At 36.4% G+C, this 20,574-nt stretch overlaps 1 protein-coding gene across 1 annotated transcript in view; it reads left to right on the plus strand.

The window, feature by feature from the left end:
- Positions 1 to 18,915, plus strand: part of MRC1 (mannose receptor C-type 1) — an 85,849-nt gene extending 66,934 nt beyond the window's left edge. The window contains exons 24-30 of the mRNA XM_016217417.2: positions 725 to 957; positions 3,591 to 3,756; positions 4,547 to 4,696; positions 15,183 to 15,296; positions 15,825 to 15,989; positions 17,298 to 17,339; positions 18,214 to 18,915. Coding sequence (XP_016072903.1) covers positions 725 to 957; positions 3,591 to 3,756; positions 4,547 to 4,696; positions 15,183 to 15,296; positions 15,825 to 15,989; positions 17,298 to 17,339; positions 18,214 to 18,464 — 1,121 coding nt within the window. The 3' untranslated portion in view covers positions 18,465 to 18,915. The remainder of the gene's footprint in view (positions 1 to 724; positions 958 to 3,590; positions 3,757 to 4,546; positions 4,697 to 15,182; positions 15,297 to 15,824; positions 15,990 to 17,297; positions 17,340 to 18,213) is intronic.
- Positions 18,916 to 20,574: the final 1,659 nt, after the last annotated feature.

Below are 20,574 nucleotides of genomic sequence, written 5' to 3' on the forward strand. Positions count from 1 at the left end.
CTGCCCGGTGAAGGGCACAGGAGATCGAGAGGACAGCTTGATCCTGAGATCAAGGGTAAATGAACCAGGAACTCGTGTATGGCTTTATTCTAGAGCTTACGCCCATCTCTTGAAGGTGTGTTACTCACTGGAGGGCTCACATAGATACAAAGAGATGCAAATTCATGGATAGAGTGGAACAGACGAGGGGAGGGAGAGGAAGGCTGTTTTTGACTTTGAAATTTTACCAAGATGGGCAAATAATTACTTAATATTACTTAATATTCTAAATACAGTTTGGAAATTATTTAATTCAATCAGGCATACTGATTAAAAGTAGTGCTTTGTTGTTTTTATATATCTTTATTGATTTCAGAGAGAGGAAGGGAGAGGGAGAGAGAGACAGAAACGTCAATGATGAGCGAGTCATTGATCGGCTGCCTCCTGCACGCCCCTGACTGGGAATCGAGCCCGCAACCCGGGCCTGTGCCCTGACCGGGAATCGAACCCCGATCGCCTGGATCCTAGGCCGATGCTCAGCCGCTGAGCCACGCCAGCAGGGCAATAGTGCTTTGTTTTCAGGTGTGAAATGGCTCGTAAAAATATTGTTAACACCTGATGGTTTGGATTTGTGCTATTCTGTTTTGTTTCGTTTTTATGATATATGAAACATAGTAAATGTGAACTGATGGCACTCAAGTAATGTTCATTGATAATGCTAATGAAAATAATCTTTGTGTTCCAGACCCTTCCTTGCCTAATTCTCCAGCAACAGCTCCAACAGATAGCTTTATTAAATACGGTGAAAGTAGCTATTCAGTTATGAAACTCAAGTTGTCATGGATAGAAGCGGAAGAACATTGCAAACGTCAGGCTTCTCTCATGGCGAGCATTCTAGATACCTATAGTGATGCATTTGCGTGGATGCAAATGCAAACACTTAGTGAACCTGTGTGGATTGGCCTGAACAGTAACGTGGTAAGATGTGGAAACATGTATGACTTGACATGACTGAAAAATTGTTATTGAATATGACTCTTCCTATTTGTCCTGTTGAACCCTTGTTATGTGTAAGAAACTGTGCCAGATATGTGAATAATACTGACAGGAACAAGACCCAGTCTTTCAAATATCAAGGATCTAGTAAGCTAGTGATGCATGTCAGAAATCAAACACAGACTTATCTAACTTATATTAACTCTCATGTTGCTTTTTAAAAATTTGTTCTTACTTATGGTTGACATACAATATTATATTAGTTTGAGGTGTATAACATAGTGATTCGACATTTATATACCTTGCAGAGTGATCACAGTAAGTCTAGTAACTATCTGTTATTGTACAAAGTTATTGAGATATTGACTCTACTCCTATGCTGTAAATTACATCCCTGTGACTTATTTAATAACTGGAAGTTCGTACTTCTTAATTCCCTTCCCCTTTTTTGCCCATCTCTGCATCCCCTCCCCTCTGGCAACCATCAGTTTGGTCTCTGTATCTATGAGTTTGTTTCTGTTTCTGTTTGCTTGTATTGTTAGATTACACATATATGTGAGTGAAACCATATAGTATTTGTCTTTCTCTGACTGACATTTCATTTAGCATAATACCCTCTAGGTCCATCCATGTCGTCACAAATGGTAAGATTTTGTTCCTTTTTTATGGCTGAATAATATTCTCTTATATCTTCATTTTCCATTCATCTATTGATGCACAACTCTTATATTGCCTTTGAGTATCAAAATTAAATTCTGCATCTAAACAGCTTTATTTATTCTTTCTTTCTTTTTAGTGCCATTATTACAGCTATGGCATAGGTATTAAGAAAGTAGGTCAGTGGTATAGTTCCTGGGTGATGAGGATACTTCTAATTTTTTCTGGCAAGCCATTCCAGAGTTGTTTTCAGTCCTGAAGTTGTGGAGCTTCCAACCACGTGTAAGAAGTTTCATTGTAGTCAATTCCCTGTATTCCATGTTGGCAGAGAATGGGGTGGAGTGAGAGACAAGCCACAGAACTAACAGTGGTGATGGAGTTGCCAAAACGTTCCTAAAACGAGTCTCCTCCGCTGCCCTGAGATCCAGCCACCCTCCGTCCATACATCCATTCATCTAGCTAGCCAACCAGCGAACTTCCTAGTGGAAGACCCAGAGGTGTCAACAAGTAATTAAGTGACAATACAAGAAGAGTCAAAGAGAGGTTATATAGAATTCTTCAAGAGAAGAAAAGGGATCAGTTGTGCCACAAGAGAGGACCAGGAGAGCTTCTTAGAGAAAGTCAAACTTTATAGATACAGCCTGGGATGGTGCAACATAAGGAAGGAGTAGTAAAGAGAGAGAAAGGATAGAAGGGCATAAAACTGGAGAGTAGGTTGGTGTTAGATTTTATAGAGCTTCTATTGCCATGAGGCAGAAATTAAAATGTACCTTCATGCTTCCTAAGTAGGGAAGTGAATATTTTAAAGTAATTCTACAATGATTTCTGTGATTAAACTTAGGCAAGACATTTTTATGTCTGTGTTGACTCTATTTTTAGTAATTAATTTATCTGATAATGCACTCATTTTCTTCTCACAGATATGGTTAAAATTCTCTTATCAGTTTAAAATAGGCTTTTATTTATTTTTAGAAACATTAAGTGGCTTTCTACTATAGAAACATTTATAACTAAAGCAATACTATTGTGTTCCTCACACCTATTCAGTCAATGATTATATAAACATTATTTAATTAAACGTGGTAGAATACTATGAAATTCTAATTTGACACACATAATACTTGCTTTTGATTTTGTCATTTAATCTATGGTAATTGGCTTGGTAAATTAAATAATGCAGTTAAAAATGGGAAAATTGTTTGAATTGTTTAAAAATTCAATTTTCTCTGTTTAATGTTATATATCATGTGTTCTTAGGGATTACCTATAAAATCTCTTAAATGGTTAAAAGGATATTATTGATAAGTAATATTTTTTATATTATCCATTCATTTTTATGTGGCTATGAAGTGTTTGATTAAATTTAATAAGAAATTAGGTGTGCAAATTGAATAAAAACAATCAGCCTTTTAAAAATGCCATCATGATCAACTATAGTTAAAAGACCACCTAACTGAAGGCAAGATCTATGTCCCTCTATTCTTTACCCATGGGACCTTACCTAAGTCATATGTCACTAGCCTGTTTTAGCAGCCAAGCAATAAGATTAGGAGAAATGTGCTTCTCTCCAGGGTCCACAAATTCAATAAAAATTACTTGAATTTTATTATTATTATTAATGGTGATATAATAAATATTTTATTTGTTGGGGAGGTAAAACTTTTGTTTGGCACTGAAACTCTTATAGGAAGAGTTTCATAGAATAGGACATAGGTTTTTAAGTCAGTTTTTCAAATTATCTTCCAAGGATATGTTTATTGTAGTCTTCCTTTTAAGAAAGGCTGCATTTACTGAATTTGAGTTGGTAGAAATAATTCATGTTTTTTAAAAATTCCTAAATGTTGAAGGTTCTTTGTCAAATCATGGTCTTAAATATACTTTTAAACTCTTCATTTGGTTGGTCTGGTATTTTCTCAATGAAGCAAGACTCCATGTTAATGGTGTTTTTGTTCTTGCAGACCAATGGTGAATACATTTGGACAGATAAATGGAGGGTGAGATACACTCATTGGGCTGAGGATGAGCCCAGACTGAAATCAGCATGTGTTTATCTGGATCTTGATGGCTACTGGAAGACAGCACATTGCAATGAAACTTTTTATTTTCTCTGCAAAAGATCAGATGGTAATTGAATGTAGAAAAATAATCTAAGGATTTTCAATGTTCTCAATAAGCTATTACATAACACTGTGGTTATTATTAAACTGTAACATGTCTTGGGGAGCTTAAGAATAAGATAAAACATATTCCTGCACCTAACAAAAGACTGACTTGGTAATAAACAAATATACATAGATCGAAATAATGGAGATAGAAAACTTTTTTCATTGCAAGAGTTTATTTGCTCTTTATAAAGTTCTGAATTTTTATTATTGAGATTATTCTCTGAATCTATGTCACATCCCTTTTGATATGGACAGCACAACTGTATCAGAATGATTTTATCAGAATGCTTGTAGTTTCATCAGTCAGTAATATTATGGTGATAATGTCCTTGAATGCAGTCTTAGAACTGGACAGCAATAAAGTCCTATAGTTCTAAATACTGCATTTATTATATCATAGATGTTACTCATAGCTAAGAAGGATTTATAGGGATCAGGATCCCCCCCCCCAAAAAAAAAGTGCCTTGAAGGGAGACTGTCTTTGCAAATTATTTTTGGGTGACTTTGTTTTTTGATACTTAACATCTTTGTGGGTATCTGTAGATCTACATTCTTAGTTATGAGTGTGATTGCCACGATACCTTAGTACATTCTATTGAAATACTTAAAATGAAAAAATAAATAAATAAAGTAAAAAGAAAACCCAATGATAAAAATGGCAGATTCAGATGATTAGCTACTAGTATATTATTCTACATACTACAGAAACTTCAGGTTTTACTTTATTTTAAATGTCTTTTTATTGTCAGAAATCCCTGCCACTGAACCTCCACAACTGCCTGGCAGATGCCCAGAGTCAGATCACTCAGCATGGATTCCTTTCCACGGTCACTGCTACTATATTGAGTCTTCATATACAAGGCACTGGGGCCAAGCATCTCTGGAATGTCTTCGAATGGGTAAGTGCCACATTTACTGTAAGAAAATCCCAGTCATCTATTCTGGATCACCATGATATGAGTAACACTGTACATTAAAAACACAAAGAATATAAAAATACTTATTTATTTTTCTTAATTTATATTGTAACAGAATGGTCAACATCATGTCCCCCAAATATAATTTCTAATATTGTAACCTCAAAAATCTTAAAGAATTTGGCAGAAAACAGTCATTTGCTAGTCTTTCTTACTTTCGGTCCTAATATACTAAATTGTTAGGATTCTCATTCTCAGTTATTCAGAGTATTGTGTTCATGTCTTATCACCAGTCAGCTCAGGTTTCACAAGTGCCCGGGAACCATTTTGCTTTACCATTGATAGAAAAGCGTTTGTATCTGGTTATCTTATTTGTGAAGAAAAATGAAACAAAACTCAGGTAGGCATGACATCAATGGATAATTTTCCCCCTGAAATAAAAATGTCCAATAAAGTTAATTTTTCAGGGTATGTTTAAAAATCCACAATTAAATTTCACTGAATAGTTTACTGATTTTTTTTAATTTCTATTTTTCTTTTACTGAGTTTCGATTCTGCCCTAGATCAGTGTTCTCCATCCCACTGTGGTGCTCAAGACTTTTATCTTCATTTCCTTCGGGTCCATTCAAAAGTCAACCTGGGATTTTGACTTTTTACTTTTACGTTTATATTTTTTCAGCTTTATTGAGGCAAAATTGACATAAGATTACATTTAATACATCTACAGTGTACAACATAATCATTTATTATAAGTACATTGCGAGAGGACTCCCTACAGCAAGTTTATTAATATGTCATCACCTCATAAAGAGGGTGGGGCTAAGGTGGGCTTGCAGTTGGGAGTATAGGAAACACAGGGTTTATTCTTATATTATTACTTATTAATTATTGTATTATTTTTCCATACGAACAACTACAAGTGTACTTTTGCCCCACCCTGTATTTACCTTTTTTTCTTTTTAGGGGAGAACACGTAAGTTCTACTCTCTTAGCAAATTTCAATTATATGATATAGCGTTACCAACTGTAGTCCCCATGCTGTGCATTAGATCCTCAGGCCTTATTCACCTTGTAATGGAAAGTTTGTGCCTTTTTACCAGCTTCTCCCCATTTCCCCATCCCTCAGCCCCTGCCAACCACCATTCTACTTTCTGTTTCTGTGAGTTTGACTATTTTTTAAAAAGTTCCATAGATAAAGCTGATATCATAATTTGTCTATCTCTGTCTGGCTTATTTCACTTAGCATAATGCCTTCCCAGTCAATCAGTGTTGTTGTAAATGGCAGGTTTTCTGTCTGTTTAAAGGCTGAGCAATATTGCACTTTATATGTATTATATATTTATATACACACATGCACACCCATATAGGTGTGAATTTTCATTTTCTTCTTGTAATTGATTTCTAGTTTTATAACATTGTGGTCAGAAAAGATGCTTGATATGATTTCAATCTTAAATTTATTGAGACTTTTTTTGTGGCCTAACATATGACCTATCTTGAGAATGTTTCATGTGTGCTTGAGAAAAATGTGTATTCTTCAGCTGTTGTATGGAATGTTTCATATACATCTGTTAGGTCCATCTGGTCTAATGTGTCGTTTAAGTCCATTGTTTCCCTATTGATTTTTTTGTCTGAATGACCTATCTGTTATTGAAAATGGGGTATTGAAGTCTTTTATTATTATTGTTTTGATGTCTGTTTATCCCTTCATATCTGTTTATGTTTGCTTTATATATTATGGTGCTTTGATGTTAGGTGCATATATGTTTACAATTGTTATATACTTTAATTAATTGACCCCTTTGTCATTATATAATGACCTCCTTTGTCTCTGTTATAGTTTTTGGTAAAGTCTATTTTGTCTGATACAAGTATCAAACCTACTTTCTTTTGTTTTCCATTTACATGGAATAATCTTTTCCATCTTTTCACTCTGAGTGGGTATCCATAAAGGTGAAATGAATTACCTGTCAACAGCATATATAGTTGTTTTCATTTATTTACTCACTGTATGGCTTTTGATTGGAATATTTAGTCAGTTTTCATTTACAGTAATTATTGATAGGTATGGACTTACTGTTGCCATTTTGTTCATTGTTTTCTGGATGTTTTACAGTTTCTTTGTTCCTTTCTTCCTCTCTTGCTCACGTCCTTTGTGATTTGATAATTTCCTGTAGCAGTATGCTCAGATTCCTTTTTTTTTTAATCTTTTATGTCTATACTCTAGGTTTTGCCTTGTGGTTACCATAAGGCTTACATGAAATATCTTATAGTTATAACAGTCTATTGAAAGCTGATAACTATGAATGTATACAAAAGCTCTACATTTTATAACCCCTCCACACTTTATGTTTTTGATGCCACAATTTATATTTTTATATTGTGTATCCATTAACAAATTACTGTATTTATAGCTATTTTTAGTACTTTTGTCTTTTAATCTTTATACTAGAGTGATTTACCAACCACCATTACAATATCAGAGTATTCTGAATTTTACTATATATTATTTACCTTTATCAGTGAGTTTTATATTTTCAAATGTTTTTGCATTACTAATTAGTGTCTTTTTGTTTCAGTGTAATGAACTCTAACAATTCTTATAAATCTGGTTTATTGTTGGTTAACTCTTTCAGCTTTTGTTTGTCTGGAAAATTATCACTTAATTCTGAGGGAAAACTTTTCTGGGTAGAGTATTCTTGGCTGACAATTTTTCCTTTAAGCATTTAAAATAAATTATCCCACTCTGGCCTGCAAAGTTTCTGCTGAAAATCCACTCACAGTCTTATAGGGGTTCCCTTGTATATAATAAGTAGCATTTCTCTTGCTGTTTTTAAGAATGTCTCTTTGTCTTTAACTTTTGACAGTTTAATTATGTTTCAATATGGGTCTCTTTAGATTCATTGTTTTTGGTACTATGTAGGCTTCCTGGATCTGGATGTTTTTTTCTTTCTCCAGGTTAGGGAAGCTTTCAGCCATTATTTCTCTGAATAAGCTTTCTGCCCCCTTATTTTCCTCTTCCCCTTCTGGGACTTCTATAATGCATATGTTGGTTCACTTGTGGTTGTCTTACAAGTCCCTTAAGGTAGCTTCACTCTTTTACATCCTTTTGTTCCCCTTTTTGTTCTTCCTGATGTATTTGACTGACCTTTCTTTGAGTTCACTTTTTTCCAATTTACCTAGTTAACCATTGAATGCTTTTACTGAATTTTTTTACTTCTATTGAATTTCTTTAGGCCTGTGATTTACTTTCTATTAGGTAAGTCAAGGTAAGTCACTTATCTTTGTTTTATTAACATCAGTTTTGAGATTTATCTTGTTCTTTTGTTTGGAATATATTCTCTTATTTCTTCATTTTCTTTGACTCTCTGAGTTAGTTTCTACACATTAGATAAACACCTCTTCCAATCTTGAGTGACTGGTGTTGTTTAAAAGGTAAACCTCATCAAATAACCCAGCCCAACCTCCTATTTGTATCTCAAATTTTTGTGATTGTCCAAGCTACTATCTTTGTTTTAAATAGCTCCTAGTATTTGAGGATGTGCCAAGACTGGACAGTGTCCCAAAGGGGAGGGTCACAGTCAACACATATATGCAGGCTGCTTAGAAGCTGCATCCTCAGGCAATAGCTGAGACAGTATGTAGTTAAGCCAGGTGCATTGCATATTACAAGCTCCTTCCAGAGAGATGTTGATGACCTTGTTTTATTGTTGCAGAGGGGAAAAAGTGGCAGAAGTGCCCATCAACTCCTTCAGGTTCCATGGAAGAACCCAGTTAGGCCCTAGATGCATGCAAATTAGCAGCCAAACCCTTGGGCAGCAGGTTGTGAAGTATGCAATCAGTCCTCTTTCAGGGAAAGCCTGAGAGATGGACTTTTTGACTGCTTTCTCTTAGCTAAACCTGGGGTGGGGGCAGGGGGATAGCTGCAATGAGTCCTCGGGTACCATTAAGAATTGCTTCTTTGTTTTCTATAGTCTCATAGGTTATGTGGCTGCCTGTATCACTGACTTCAGAGCTAGGTGTTTTGGGGACATACCTAGCCTTAAAACTTGGGGCACTAGATGTGTGATCTAAATCCTTCACTCCATTTCAGGGAGAAGCTGGAAGTTGGGGGTTCCCTCCTGATTGTATAGCACTATGCTGGGGGTGGGGTTTATGGAGAAAGTGTACCTTAGTCTTTACTCATTTAGATTTCTCTATAGCCTTCATTGGTTGTGTCCATTGAAGGAGACCAACTTAGCTGCCTTCTACGTTGCCATCTTTGTCCCTCCCTATGAATTTTGACTTTAAATTCTGAGTTCTCTGAACAGATAAACTCTGCTTTGTGAGTTTTTGTTTCATGTATATTGGAACTTTATTGTTAGGTGCATATCTGTCTATAATTGTCACATCATCTTGATGAACTGAAATTTTAATCATTATAAAATGTACTTACTTGTCTCTAGTAATTAGTTTTGTTTAAAAGTCTATTTTGTGTAATATTGGTATAGCCACTCCAGCTCTCTTTTAGTTTCTATTTTCATGGCATATATTTTCTGTGCTCTTGCTTTCAACCTATTTGTGTATTTGAATCTCAAGTGTGTCTTTTGTAGACAGCATATAGTTGAATAAGTTTAAATTATTTATTTATTTATTTTTACTTTTTTACTCATTCTGCCAATTTCTGTCTTTTGATTGGAGTACTTAAACCATTTATATTTAATGTATCTACTGAAAATATAGGATTTATATCTGTCATTTTGCCATTTGTTTTCTATGTGTCTTACATTTTTTGATTCCTCTATTATTTTATTTATTCCTTCTTTTATATTAAATGTATAATTTCTAATGTACCATTTTAATTTTCTTTTTAAATTTTATTTCACTATGTTTTGTTTAGTTAGTTTCTTAGTGGTTGCACCGGGGATGACAATTAACATCTTAATAAAATGCAACAATCTAGTTCAGATTAATATTGATTTAATTTATAGTGTACAAAACTTTTGCTCTTATATAGCTCTACCCCCCCTGTAATCCTTTGTGATATTGTTGTCATACAAACACATCTTTATACATTGTATGTACATCAGCACATATTTATAATTATTGCTTTATGTAGTGTCTTTAGATCAGATAGGATTTTAAAAAGAATTATAATAAAAAAGACAGTTTAAAACTCTTCCTTAGCCTTCACTTCATGCTTATGCAGTGCCTCAAGGTCAGTCAGAGGTGAGAGCTTAGGGACTTAACAGATCTTTCATGAAAGCGCATATAGTCCTGGGTATGTGCACACCTCAGTGCATGTCTGTGGCCTTCTAGATTAACAGGAATAAGTCAATGCTTTTTAAAGCTCCTTATATACATATTATTCCTCAATTTTTACTTTTAAGTTTTTTTTGTTAACTTGTTATTTCCTTCAACTGTTATCACTGCTTCAGGCAACTGCGATTTACAAAATTGCCTCTGATAGTTCTTGAGAAACACCCCCAAGGAAAGAAAGGCTGGTTATACTGGACGAGCTTTTTTTTTTAATTATTCAAAATATTACAGATGCTTCCATATTTTCCCAAACAGTACGGGATCCTTCTTCTTTACGGCTGCATAGTACTCCATGGTGTAAATGTTCCACAGCTTTTTTATCCACTCATCTACTGATGGGCACTTGGCAGGTTTCCAGATCTTAGCTATTGTAAATTGGGCTGCTATGAACATAGGGGTGCGTATATTCTTTCTGATTGGTGTTTTAGGATTCTTAGGATACATTCCCAGAAGTGGGATCACTGGGTCAAAAGTCAGCTCCATTTTTAATTTTTTGAGGAACCTCTGTACTGTTTTCCGTAGTGGCTACATTCCCACCAGCAGTGTACTAGGGTTCCCCTTTCTCCACATCCTTGCCAGCACATGTGATTTGTTGATTTGTTGATGGCAGCTATTCTGACAGGTGTCAAATGATACTTCATTGTGGTTTGAATTTCATCTCTCTGATGATTAGCGATGTTGAGCATTTCTTCATATGTCTTGTGGCCATCTGCATGTCCTCTGTGCTAAGCGAAATAAGCCAGGCAGAGAAAGACAAACATTGCATGATCTCACTTACATGTAAAATCTAAAGAACTTAATAAACTGATGAACAGAAATGATTCAATGACATGGAAGCATGGATCAGGCTGATGAATCTCAGAGGGATGGGGGTGGGTGGGTGGAGGGGGAGCGATTAACCAAAGAACCTATATGCATTTATGCACAGCCCAAGGACATGGACAATGGTGTGGAGAGGGACTGGGAAGGGGGGTGGGGTGCGGTGGAATGGGTCATTGGGGAGAAAAAGGGACATCTGTAATATTTTGAACAACAACAACAAAATATTACAGATGACCCCTTTTTTCCCCATTGACCCTCTCCACCCTGCAGCTATTCCCCTCCCCAAGCCTTCACCCCGTCATTTTCTGTGTCCATGGGTTATGCATATATGCATATAATTTCTTTGGTTAATCTCTTCCCACCCTCCACCCCCCTTCCCTCTGAAATATGATCATCTGTTACATGCGTCAGTGTCTCTGGAGCTATTTAGTTCATCAGATTCTTTTGTTCATTAGCTTCTTGTTAAAGAAGACCCTTCAACATTTCCTGTAGTGCTGGTTTGGTGGTGATGAACTCCTTTAGCTTTTCCTTCTCAGAGAAGCTCTTTATGTGATCTTCAATTCTACATGATAGCTTTTCTGGGTAGAGCAATCTTGGTTGTAGTTCCATGTTTTTCATTACTTTGAATATTTCTTGCCACTCCCTTCTGGCCTGCAAAGTTTCTGTTGAGAAATCAGCTGACAGTCGTATGGGAGCTCCCATGTAGGTAACTAAGTGCTTTTCTCTTGCTGCTTTTAAGATTCTCTCTTTGTCTTTAACCTTTGGCAGTTTAATTATGATGTGTCTTGCTGTGGGCCTCTTTGGGTTCCTCTTGTTTGGGACCCTCTGTGCTTCCTGGACTTGTAAGTCTATTTCTTTTCCCAGGTAGGGGAAGTTTTCTGTAATTATTTTTTTTAAATAGGTTTTCAATTTCTTGCTCTTTCCTCTCCTTCTGGCACCCCAATAATACAAATGTTGGGCCTCTTGAAGTTGTCCCAGAGGCTCCTTATGCTACCTTCCTATTTCTGGATTCTTTTTTCTTTTTGCTCTTCTGGTTGGGTGTTTTTTGTTTCCTCATGTTCCAAATTGCTGATTTGATTCTCAGCGTCCTCTACTCTACTGTTGATTCCCTGTAAATTATTCTTCATTTCAGTTCCTGTAGCCTTCATTTCAAATTGGTCCTTTATTATGTCACCGATTTTCTCAATTATTTTTGTCATACTCTTACTAATATCCTTGAGCATCCTTACAACCATTATTCTGAACTCTGTATCTGTTAGCATGCTTGGATCTATTTCATTTAGTTCCTCTTCCAGAGATTTCTTCTGTTCTTTCCTTTGTGACATGTTTCTTTGCCTCCACATTTTGGCTGCTTCCAGATGTTTGTTTCTATGTATTAGGTAGAGCTGCTATGTCCCCTGGAATTTGTAGAGTGGCTTTGTGTAGTAGGTGTCCCGTAGGATGCAGTGGCTCAGCCTCCCAGTCACCTGAGCTGGGCCTTCTAGGTGCTCCCGTGTGTGGGCTGTGTGCTCTGTCCTGTCATAGTTGAGTCTTGGTTGCTGTTGGCGTCCCTGGGAGGAACTGACCCCCAGGCCTATCAGCTGTGAGGATCAGCTGAAGCTACAGCCAGAGAGCTGCTGTGCTGGAGACACCCCTATGGAGCAGGATTTACTTCAGTGGAGTTTTGGTTCACCAAGTGCACCCCTTGAGTGTCACTCATGGATGTGGTAGGGTTGTAATCCAGTGTGGTCGAGTCTGACCACCAGGTGCACTGTCTCTGGGGCCTCCTGGGAGGTGCAGTCAGCCTGTGCCAGTGCCTTGCCCAGGGCCACCCAGCATGAGCTACACAGCAAACTGTAGTTGGCTGCTCCTCGTGCTGGGCTTGGAGGTGTCCAGGAGAGGCCAAGCTATGAGCCAATGCAGCTGCCGCTAGTGCCAGGCCTGGGGCCACTTATCAAGCCCTATGGGGCACGCTGCTGCTTGTTTGAGAGATTTTAGGAAAGTCCTAAGCATGAGGCTCAAGAGGCCACTTGCATAGAAAAGCCCTTGGAAATGGCCTGGATGAGCTGCAGGTGGGGAGGGGCGGGGCCTCCGGGAATCACGGGGCGGGGCCAAAGGTGTGAGTCAGGCGCTGGCGACTCAAATATGGCGCCTGCCTGCCGGCTGTGTGGGGAGGACTCGGCAAAGGAGCCATGGCCTCCGCCAGCCCTTCTGCCCGGGAGGAAGCCGCCCCCCCCACCTCTCGCCCGGATCTCAGGCAGGTTAGTTCCTCCCCGAGTGTCCCGGGTCCTTTCAGGCTGCTCCCGGCGCTGGGCTCAGAGGGAGCGTCCGAGTGAGTCCGTGCCGGGCCCTTTAGGAGGAGCTGCTGGGGCTCCCGCAGCCTCCGCGACCCTCAGGGACAGTCCCCGCTGGTTTCACGGCCCAGAGTTGTGGGGACGTTTCTTCCCGGCCCTGGAGCCCTGGGCTGGGGGCCTGCTGTGGGGCTGGGACCCTCACTCTTCCGAGAAACCCCCCCGCCGAGATTCCCTCTGGGGTTTCAACGGCGGCACCGGGTGTGGGCCCGCGGCGAGTCTCTGATTCAGCCCCGATCCGCCCGCGTCTCCCCCCCTCCTCCTGGTCTCGCTGCTCCTTCAGCTCCCTGGTTGTGAGGCTTCTGTGCAGCCAGGTCTCAGGAGGCTCTGAGGGATGGTGGTTCTGGATTTTAGTTGTAATTTTGATGTGGTTGCGGAGGCGGCAGGTGCAGCTGTTACCTACGCGCCATCTTGTTTCCTCCAAAGTTGATTTTGATGAATTTGTTGGTGATCTTATTGCTTTTGTTTAGCAGAGGATGCTCAGGGGTCTTTACTCTGCCATTCCTCATGATGTCACCTGCTTTGGATTGTTCAAATGAAAATATGTTTTACTTTATGTTGAGTTGTGTGTTTTTTTAATTTTGCAATGGATATATAGAAGCTTTGTTTTAGGTGACTGTATTTTTCTGTAAATAATGTGAATGATACTCATTTATTGAAATATATCACAAATATTTTGAAATGGCTGTTGTCTATGAAATATATTTACTAATGGACTATGTAATATGCAACCAAATCAAAGATCAAGAGGATAATCCAGGACCCAGTAACATGGGATGCAGGCATGTGGTTAAGTGGAGGCCCACAAGATTCAAAATGCCTGGATCGTGACATGACTCTGCCCTCTACTATCATTAAAATCTTGGCAAATTGTTTACCTTCCATATTTTATATTTTATTTAACTGTAAAATGGGATACAAATAGGACCCATTTAATAAGGTTGTTGTAAAATTTTAGTGAGCTCATGCTTATAAAGCCCAAAGCAAAATGTCTGGCCTGAAGTGCTTAAAATATATTAGTGTTATTATTAAAAAGCTATAGCTATTTACTATAAAATCTAATGCTGACACTGAATCACTTAGTCTAATGTGTGTTGTCAATGCCATTGTCATTGAACCAGTCTTTCAAAATTCAGTCTTTATTTTGAATAAATGCTTCCTGGATGATTTCAAACTATTGGTAAGTTTTCTCTCTTCTTACTCTGTACAGTGCTATACATAACAACTGGATTAATACTCCCATAGTGCATTGTTCTATTGCCTGGAAAAACTAAGTGTTCTTTATCACCACATTGCCTTAAATACCAATTTCCTGCTATCTGCAATGAGACCTAAGCCAAGTCTTTTTTACCCATTTACCATATTAGTCCAGCCAAACTGCACTATCTATTAATAGATCCCAATAGATCTATTTATCTATCTATCCATCATCTAGCTACATCATATCACCATAAGCCAACATAGAGGACTCCATGTATCTGTGAGTCACCCCTGTTCCTGAAGAAGCTCTATGCTTCCTTCTTTCCTTGTCCTTTCTTCTATTTTCCCTTTTCCTGGAATTATTTTCTTTCTTTTTTTTACTTGTAATCCAGTGCTCTTTAATATCTTGAATTCTATTTCCTCCGTGCTCCCTTTTAGTTGTTTCACCTAAAACAAATACTCTTCTAATTTGACACATCGACATTGTGCTTGTTTTATCTTTTAATACATTCTTTTATACTCTCAACTCAGAACTGCCTACATTATCATAACCTTCTTAAGACATTCTATGCCCTACTCATCTTTGTATATCCTGCAGCAACTTGTTCAGTGCGTGTACACAAATGATACTTTAAAAATGTATTTTCAGAATAGAAACTGAAATTCTAAAAAGACAAGTGTCCACTCTTTAAAATCTTACGCTTAAATGGACATGTTAGAATGATTTCTATTGGTCTTAATATAAATACTGTCATAATAAAAATGTTTTCAGATACTTAAATGTACTTCCATCATATTTGTTGCCTTATATTTTGCAGGTTCCACTTTGGTTTCCATTGAAAGTGCTGCTGAATCAAGTTTTCTGTCATACCGAGTTGAGCCACTTCAAAGCAAAACCAATTTTTGGATAGGATTGTACAGAAATGTTGAAGGTAATTTTTGTAGGATGATAATTTAATCACAAATATTCCAAACCATTGTACTTTAAACAAGGTTTCAGTTCCAGAAAGTCTTGCCTTAAATAATGGTTAATTTGTGAAGAGTTTGAAAATACAAACATATTTTCATTCGAGATAAGAACTGAAATTTTAAATGACTCATATATTATGCTATCCTGAAAGTTGCTAATTAAAATAAAACTTTCTGTAGCTAAGTTACTTTAAGAAGCTTTAAAAATATTTTCTGTCTTTCGCCAGAAAAAAAATGTAGGGAAGGATAAGTATACATATTTGTATTAATTAGGAATAAATTTTCAACTAAAGCTCCATAAGAAACATATTCTTAGTTCCTTCCCTCTAATAATTAGTCATTATAATATTGCCTATTAAAAGTCTGAGTATAAACAGCTATTGATTGTAGCATAAAATAATATGCTTAGAAGTTTTACATGGATAAATTGAACTTAATTTAAGATGGCTTACTTTTAACTTGTATTTCCATGGACTGTTTTTGATAATCAGGAAAGTGGATATGGATAAACAACAACCCACTCTCCTATGTCAACTGGAACCCTGGAGACCCCTCTGGTGAACGAAATGATTGTGTAGCTTTGATTGCATCTTCTGGATTTTGGAATAATATTCACTGTTCTTCCTACAAAGGATATATTTGTAAAAGACCAAAAAGTAAGTAAGAATTTGCCCTGTGGTACATATGTTCACGGGCTACCATTGCTTTGTAATATTAAGATGTCAGGTGTGGGGTTATAATGTGATTACAGGTGCTTTGCAAGGTCTCCCCTGCAAGTCAAAAATTCAGTCTACCATGGTGACCAATTGCTGTCTGCAGCTTTGAGTGAGCCCAAAACACTCCCTGCCTGCTAAACTGACATAATGGTTGTGACTTATCAATTCATTTACAATGGGCTAGCCATGAGTACGGATTTGTGAAATTGCAAGCAGTTTGGAGAGCCAGCCTACAAAGCCTTGTGGTATGAGAAGAAAAGGGGTGAAACAGTCACTTTGGCAAATCAGAAGGGGCAAGATTCTGGAAGGGAATCAGAATTTATTACAACAAATCATGTAAGACTAAACCATGTAAGATTTAAGGGGTAAATCTTCTAAGACCAGTTAAGTCTCCTACCAAGACTGAGTGGCTGACTGGAAGGACAGGGATTGGGTGAATTAATAGTGTTATTTGCTCACGATGTGATACTATCTGACTTTAATAATGTTTTTATGCCATTCCACTTCACATAATATCCTTCCCAACAGATAAAAGTATTAATTACATAATAGATTTAAATAAGTTAACTAAATAAATTAACACTCTGTCCCCTGTAGATTTTATTATTTTACAATTTTGTAGTTCTTCAGTCTTTTAAAACTAGGTTCTAAGATACTATACACCCTTTGGTGCAATGTTGGGGTCTTATTTCACTTTCATTCAAATACCTGTAATACCTAAGGCTTCCATGGGCAAGTTTCAAAATTGCTAGCCTGGAATACATTATTTATTTGTAGATTTGGTATATTTTTGAGGGTGAGTATCAGTGACTCAAATGCAAATTGGAGGACTGTACAGGGGTGGGCAAAAGTAGGCTTACAGCTGTATGTGAAACAGTTTATTCTTGTATTATTATTTATTAATTATTGCATTATTTATTTGTGTTACAGCTGTAAATCTACTTTTGCCCACCCCTGTATTTTCAGATCATTCGATATATTCAGACTCACCATACAGCTGTAGGATACTGTTGTAGAATATGTATAGATAGATATAGAGCTATCCGTATATCAGATCTACCTATTTCTCATATATACATATATATACACATACATATATATGTGTGTGTGTGTGTATATATATATACACACTACCACCATAGTCCAAACATGGAGGATTTTAGGTACCTGTGAACCAAATAATACTATCTATATGTAATTACTATGAATTTTTATAAGTATTTAATAAATTTCTTATTTTACGAACAGTTATTGATGCTGAACCTACCAGTACATTAGTGACAAAAAAAGGTAAGACCATTATAAAATTTCAATTCCTTATTAGTAATGTACCAATAGTTTGTTAAAAAATCCATAATAATTCCTTCCTAACCCCCCCCCCCCCCCCCCCGTGCTCTCAGTAGAATTGCTTGAGCTACACTAGCCTTTGTCAATACGTCATCAGCCTCCCTTGATGGTGCTTAGAAAAGCAGGCTTTGGAGTCAGGTTGGCCATTTTACCATTGATGTTTTTAAAGACATTGACTTCTCTGTTACAAAGAGTTGCTTTATAAGAACCCACAGAAGAAATTTCTGTCAGTAATTCCTGTGGGGTTTTTTTAAATTAATCAATGGTTTTCATTTTAGTTTTATACATAACTTGAATTAGATAGTGTCCTATTTTACTCATTTGGTTGCCTGCTAAAATACTCAGTGAGATTTCTGGCTTGCTGCAACCCCCTCATTAACCTCATGAGTGTTATTTGTTAACTAATTACACTCATGAGCCCAAATTTCTACTACTCTTATTTTATTTTTTCCCTAATATTTTCACTTGCTTTGTATTGCCATCATCATTATTATTACTATTCTGTTTATCTTCATATAATGTATTTGTAAGCAGCCTTAAATTATTTTGAAATGGGTATAAATATTTTAAAATACAGATTATCTATGTATCTCATGCTACATAGATAAATGAAATATTCTTGCAACCAAATAATAATCTTAACATCTAAAATCATCCTCTATTTTGTTCTCATGCCCTGCATTTCTGTTTGACAAGCATCACTGGAAAGAATATTTATGCACTTTAGTTTTTTAAAAAAGGAACTTATATTGTTCTTTATAGCATTCTACCCTTCCCCTCCCTCTGCCTTTTCCCTAATGGTTTTATTTATTTGTAGCTGACCCAAGGAAGATGGACCCTTCTAAACCGTCTTCCAGTGTGGCAGGAGTAGTCGTCATTGTGATCCTCCTGATTGTAATATGTGCTGGCTTCGCTGCGTATTTGTTTTATAAGAAGAGACGTGTGCATTTACCCCAAGAGAACACTTTTGAAAACACCCTCTATTTTAACAGTAGGTCAAGTGCAGGAACTAGTGATACAAGAGATCTCGTGGGCAACATTGAGCAGAATGAACATGCAGTCATCTAGAATCATAATGTGATTTAGATATATTTGAATTTCATAGGATTATAACTAAAATATTAAGGTCTTTAATTCAATCTGATTATTTTGTTTAAAGTTAGGACTGTGTTGCACTGATCTGTCCTTTTTCTTTGCCTAATTGCAGAAATAATTGCTCATTTTCTAGCCTAGTAAGATATTTTCTCAAAAGAGAGATAATATTGACTGCCACTTAAAAAATATCTTAGGTGAACACATAGCACAATAATGCCAATATTTAAGCATCATTGGTGTGCAACTATTGTCAACTGCATGCAGATTTTAAGAACCCCAGAAACAATGAAGCTTCTTGAAATAGTTTAAGGAGCTCCCAAAGAAATGTTATCTATTGAATAATAATTCAGTAATTAGAAGAGCATTTTAAAAATTAAGTACAAATAACCTCAGGTGGCATAAAAATTTAGTCACTTTTTTTTTTTTTTTTTTTTACCAATCTTGGTTTTCACTCCAATTATTTAGAATTGTATTTGTACATGTGCAGAAAGAATAAGGCAGCTGAGAATGTTGTTTTCCCCAAGCAGGGTTTTGAGGCTGGATATTGCAAGGGTCCTGTTATATGTATATCAGGAATGCAAAGATGTGAAATAAAATGTAAACTTGCATAACTGGATGTACTTAGATAATGTGAAATAAACATCAAAGACACGGTCTATTTTTAAAATATTTGTATTTTGGTGATTTTGGTTAAATGTAAATTTTTTTAGATGAAATTTACTTATCCATTTATTTTACATTTAAGTTTACCCTTAAAATAAACAATCTTTTTAGTAGAGGAATTCTTTAAATTAAACTCTTCATCCCCTCGGAGCACATAGGGTGCTAAAACACTAAGGATAAAGTGAATTTTACCCTAATGACTTGCACAGTTCCCCCAGATTTTCCTTCATAACATTGACCCAGCTCAGAATTCAACCATCAAAGGCACTGTTATCGGGAATGAGATCTCTAAATATCTTATTCTCACTTTAACAGATTATTTTTGCTTAAGAATTTTGCCTTAAAGTTTCATGTACTTAGTGAAATACATTGAAGGTTTCACATCTTACTCATATACCATCCTGCCAGCTCATCCTTGCCTCCTTTCCCAAGGGGTTGTTCTATCTATCATTATCTATCTATCTATCTATCTATCATCTATCTATCTATCTATCTATCTATCTATCTATCTATCTATCTATCTATCTATCATCTATCTATCTATCTATCTATCATCTATCATCTATCTATCATCTATCTATCATCTATATCTATCTCTATCTATCATCTATCTATCTATCTATCTATCTATCTATCTATCTATCTATCTATCTATCTATCATCTATCTATCTATCTATCATCTATCTATCTATCTATCTATCTATCTATCTATCTATCTATCTATCTATCATCTATCTATCATCTATCATCTATCTATCTATCTATCTATCTATCTATCTATCTATCTATCTATCTATCTATCATCTATCTATCATCATCTATCTATCTATCATCTATCTGTCATCATCTATCAAATCTATTATCTAACTATCATCTATCTATCATCTATCTATATCTATCTATATCTATCTATCTATCTATCTATCTATCTATCTATCTATCTATCTAATCTATCTATCATCTATCTATTATCTATCTATCTATCATCATCTATCATCTATCTATCTATCATCTATCTATCTATCATCTATCTATCTATCTATCTATCTATCTATCTATCATCTATCTATCTATCATCTATCTATCTATCATCTATCATCTATCTATCTATCTATCATCTATCTATCAATCTATCATCTATCTATCTATCATCTATGTCATCTATCTATTATCTATATCACCTATCCATTGATCAATTTATTTTAAAGAATTGGCTCATGCTTTTGTGGAGGCCTGGTGAGCCCAAAATATACAGGATAGACCAGCAGGCTGAAGACTCAGAGAAGAGCTGCAGTGTGAGTCCCAAGGCAGTACACTAACAGAATTCTTCTGGCTCTTTGTTCTATAAAGCCAAGGCCTTCAACTGATTAGATGAAGCTCACCCACACTCTGGAGGGTGATCTGCTTTACTCAGAGTTC

Source organism: Miniopterus natalensis, chromosome 1 (assembly GCF_054644295.1).
Source record: "Miniopterus natalensis isolate mMinNat1 chromosome 1, mMinNat1.hap1, whole genome shotgun sequence".
NCBI lineage: Eukaryota > Metazoa > Chordata > Mammalia > Chiroptera > Miniopteridae > Miniopterus > Miniopterus natalensis.